At 36.5% G+C, this 4,728-nt stretch overlaps 1 protein-coding gene across 1 annotated transcript in view; it reads left to right on the forward strand.

Moving 5' to 3' along the window:
* LOC104529565 (collagen alpha-4(VI) chain) overlaps positions 1–4,386 on the forward strand; it is a 48,813-nt gene extending 44,427 nt beyond the window's left edge. The window contains 4 exon segments of the mRNA XM_029086467.1: positions 187–861; positions 1,747–1,840; positions 2,050–2,321; positions 4,214–4,386. Coding sequence (XP_028942300.1) covers positions 187–861; positions 1,747–1,840; positions 2,050–2,321; positions 4,214–4,386 — 1,214 coding nt within the window.
* Positions 4,387–4,728: the final 342 nt, after the last annotated feature.

Genomic DNA, 4,728 nt, shown 5'->3' on the forward strand with positions numbered 1-4,728 from the left:
ATCTGTTGTTCCTTACTAGAACATCAAGATTTCCAAGTTCCCAAATTGATTTTTTTTCAAATAAAAATTAAAAAAAATAAAGTAGATGAATAGGACTCTGTGAATTTCTTTTCTAAACTATGGCTTGCTATTGCTAACTAGTTGTATTGCTAACTAGTTTGCTACCTATTGACTCTTCCTCTCTAGATAAATGCAAACCAAGTACCAACTGTGAGGTGCCTTTTTCTCCCCCTGTTCTGATGGATATGGATATCACTTACATCCTGGACAGCTCTCGCAGCATCAGCAGTGAAGATTATCAGAGAGCCAAAGACTTTGTGAGCAACATGCTAGATCAGTTTGTTGTTTCCTCACAGCCAAATGAATCATATGGAGGCATCAGAGTTGCACTGGTGCAGCAGGCTCCAAGGGGCTTCCTGCCTGACAGAAACCAGACCCCTGTTGCCTTGGAGTTTGATCTAGTCACATACAGCAATAAAGATCTGATGAAGAAACATATCCAAGAGTCTGTTCACCAACTGGAAGGGCCATCAGCCATTGCATCTGCCCTACAGTGGACAGTTGAAAACGTATTCTTTAAAGCCCCCAGACAAAGAAAGCACAGGGTTATATTTGCAATAGTTGGGAGCAAAACAAGCTTGTGGGACAGAGAGAAACTGGGAGAGATTTCACTTGGAGCCAAGTGCCAAGGATTCACCTTGTTCACTCTTGCACTTGGCAGTGATGTCAGTGACAATCAGCTGATGGAGCTGTCAAGCTCCCCCACAGACCAGCACTTAGTTATGTTGAGGGGCAGGGTTTCAACAGCTGAGATGGTGTACGCTCAGAGGTTCAGCCGAACATTTCTAAATCTTCTACAACGTAAGTAGAATGCAATGGTGTTTGCTAAAGTTATGGAAAGAAAGAGAAATGCTGTGTAGAAAAAGGTAGTATATATGTGCTATCACTCAGTTTCTTGTCCTGATTTAGCTAACCAGTCTTTGATCTTTCGTTTGCTGCAGCTGCTGGGCACTAATGGAAGTGCAAGGAATGACAGAACAGCATTATGTTCTAATGGTGTCTTAGACCAAAGTGTTAAGTATTTTTTTCCCCTTAAGTTTATATTTAATATGTGGCTTTGACTCCACTTTCACTAGAGAAAGACCATTCTTCAACTAAGAGAGCACAGCTATATGCCTGATTTAGGCCTATGTTTCTCCCCTGACTGTTGGCAGGTCCAGATTTACTGAGCTGTTTATGCTTTAGGCTTTGAGGCAGATACAAGTTTAAATGTTTAGCAGATTTGCCATTAACCTCTCTTTACTGCATTTATTCCTGTAATTCCTTCTCTGTAGAGCAGAAAAAGAACTTCCTCACTTTTCAAGACACATTGATGCAGATTAGCATGTCTTAGGTGCTTTTAAGTACAAACAGGAGAATATCAAGGAGGAAATTGTCACTTATTTGAAGTCCTCATCAGAAGCATGTACTTAGAGATGTCAAAGTTACTATAGAAGGATAAATAACATATTACAGAGCAAGACAAAAGTATAAAAGGTTGGTTCAGCACACCTAGCTGATCTCTAACATGATTTTAATTTTCCTGGACATAGTGCCAGTCACTCTAGATACGATGTGTTACTTATTGAAAGATGCAATCTCCAGTTCACAACAATAAAAAAAAAAATCATGCAGTGCTTTTTCTTAAACATACTGGGATTTTGAGGACTTTAAAACTCACCTGTGGTGTCTGTGCTTTCCCCACAGAACAAATGAACAGCTATCCCTCACCTGAACTTCAAGAAGAGTGTGAAAACTTAGATCAGGGAGACACAGAGCAGCAAGTGTCTATGATTGAAAGGTTTGGAATTACATATTAAACTTTTTGGGGGTATATCTCTGAACATAAGATTTCTCTCTTTATTAGTAGTTATATTCAAAGTAGCTTTAATAGAAACAGGATCAGAATCAAAATTTTTTTTCAATATTAAGAAGGAATGAACCAGATGTGTTTTTCAAGGCCATACTGGTGCTTAAATAGTTTTGTTTTTTTTTTCCTCTCCTTGGAAGAGTGCCTTTTTCTGGAACTGATGAAACTTGTTACAGTCCTGGATTAGAAGACATGGAAAGAACTGAAAGTCAAATCCTGGAGAATATTAAAGAGACCACCACTAAATCTGTATACACAATACCAGAAATGAGATATGATTATGAAGAGAATGAGTATTTTACAGGGGAAGATGCTGAAGGAAAAAAGCCACAAGAATATGGAGAAGCTCAGGAGGAGAACAAAGAAAACTTAGAGGCAACAGTAGAAACTAGAGCTGCCTATAGTGATTATGGTATGATTTTAGACTATGAAAATCTTTTTTAATTCAGTAAAAAACCTCTAAATTGTTAAGGGCTTGGTTGATTATTTACATAGTATGAAGCATTTCCATTAATTACATTTTTCATAGTGTTTTGTCACCATATGTTTGTATTCAGTCCAAATCTATACAGTAAGAATTTGTAATTAAAGGCTGAACTGAAGGTGTCATTATGACTTTAGCTTTGATTTTTAACTTTTCCTAATAACATAATATAAAGTTCTGATCCCCTTTACTAAAAGAGCTGATGATTTTAAATTCCCAAGTTGCAATATAATTACTGAGTCATTCCTGCTGCTACCTTAGCTCAACATGGAGGAACTAAATATGTGTCTGCTACAGTCTGTTCCTGTAGGAAGAAAAGAATCCCTCAGCAGAGATAGACTATCAAAATATATATTCTTCATGGTTTTTATTTTGCTTCCTAATTATGCATTTTTCTTTGCAGATTTGCCGTTTGATACAATAGGTATGGGATGCTAATTGTGAGATAATTTGTCACCAACATTCTTTTAACACTGTTGAGTGTTTTAATTGTTTAGACTACAATTGGAGAGAATTTCTGTAGAAAAAAATGCAATGGTGTCTGCATAGCTTCAGGTGTGGTGGCTTCTTGCTACAGCTGCCACCTCTTTGTGTTTCATCCTTCTCCATTCAAAACTTATTCTGGGAATGTCTGGTAGCAAGTTTTGCTTTTGCAAAACTGTTTTAATATTGGATCTTTAATTAAGAGCTAATATACCTATAGGAATGCTATTCATGCACAATGAGTGACAGACTTGCTCAGCACAGATGGAAGTAGTCCCATTGCCTAACTGCATGTGTACAATCTTGAATCCGTCCTCCCATTAACCAGTTCACAAACTCTGTGATTACACAGAAAATTCAGTAGCATGAAGATATGTTACTGTTTGTACTTTACGAATAAAATATTTTCTGTGAGGAAGTAGTCAGGGTCACCGACATTGTGAGCAGTGACCTAAGCTGCTTATGGGCAACTGATGAACTGCCATTCCTAGTCCTGAGTTGTAGTTACTGACCCAATGGTTTACTTCTAAAGATATGTAATACAGTTCCAGAACTTGCCTTCTGAGAGGTGTACTTTGTACTGATCTATTGCTTGAGATTATTGGTTTTCAGCTGATTAGGAGGAGAAAGTTATTTTATATCTTTAGGTTGGGTAATTTTATCAGTATTTTGCTTTACTTCTTGGTGCTTCCTCTTTGATGTCATACAGATACCAAAGTCTAGAGCTGCTCTTCTGATTTCATTAGAGTAATTCTGAATTTGCATTGGTGAAAGCTGATTTGATCTGTACTTACTGAGTACCAGATTGCTACAAAGTATGCTACTCTCACTTTTGAGCTATTTTATGCAATTTTAATCTATATTATTCTGGGATTTGACTAAGGGACTATCATGGATAATTTAACTATCTATGTATGTTCATTTATGAAATTTTACTGATGGATACCAGTATAACAAGTTGGAATAAAGAAGAGGGACATTCTGAAAAGCTTTACCTATTTCCTATAGACCAGATACAATCATTTCACCATCACTTTAGTAAAGAGTCTATGTTAGAAGACTAGTGACCTTTTAACATTTCTTCTGTTTATGTTATTGAAAATCTAGTTGTTTCAGACATTCTTTCTGGGTAAATCAACCATAAGAAGAGGGGCTTTAGACCACACTGACACTGTGGGTTTGTGGATGACTACTTAATGAATCCTTGTAAGACCTTGAACACTGGCTACCTTTTTCATCTACCACTTTGCACTGAATGTTACTTTTCCCTGAAATTACAATGCTGAGAAGGGTGGATCTTTCTATTGTTAAATCCATCTCTTATTTTGCTTTTCCAGATGCATGTGACCTTGTTCAAGATAGTGGAGAATGTCAGAATTATGTTCTGAAGTGGTACTACGACAAAGAGCAGAAAATGTGTGGTCAGTTCTGGTATGGGGGCTGTGGAGGCAATAAAAATAGATTTGAAACTCAAGAAGAATGTGGATTCTTGTGTATAGAGTTTTCCTAGTGGAGAGACACTTGAATTACTTTAATTCTTCAGTTACACTGGCAGTGTGATGGTGAAAATGGATTGAATGGGAAAGCTTTACATACCTACTCAGTTTCCATGTTTCATTTGAAAGAAATACTTGATTGTGAAGTTATTGTCTAGTAACTTCATAGTGAAAATAAAATTAGAACTATTTCTCAGTTGATCCAATATAATGTTGAGTACTGAGAAACTTGTTAGCCAACAGCATATTGTTTAAAACACCAAAATGTGCACTTCTTAAATCAATAAAATAACAAATAAAATAAAACAATACTTCAGAGATTTTAATGAAATAACGCTGGATATGACACACTAATG

The sequence above is a fragment of the Antrostomus carolinensis genome, unplaced genomic scaffold (assembly GCF_000700745.2).
Source record: "Antrostomus carolinensis isolate BGI_N321 unplaced genomic scaffold, ASM70074v2 scaffold5738, whole genome shotgun sequence".
Taxonomy (NCBI): Eukaryota; Metazoa; Chordata; class Aves; order Caprimulgiformes; family Caprimulgidae; genus Antrostomus; species Antrostomus carolinensis.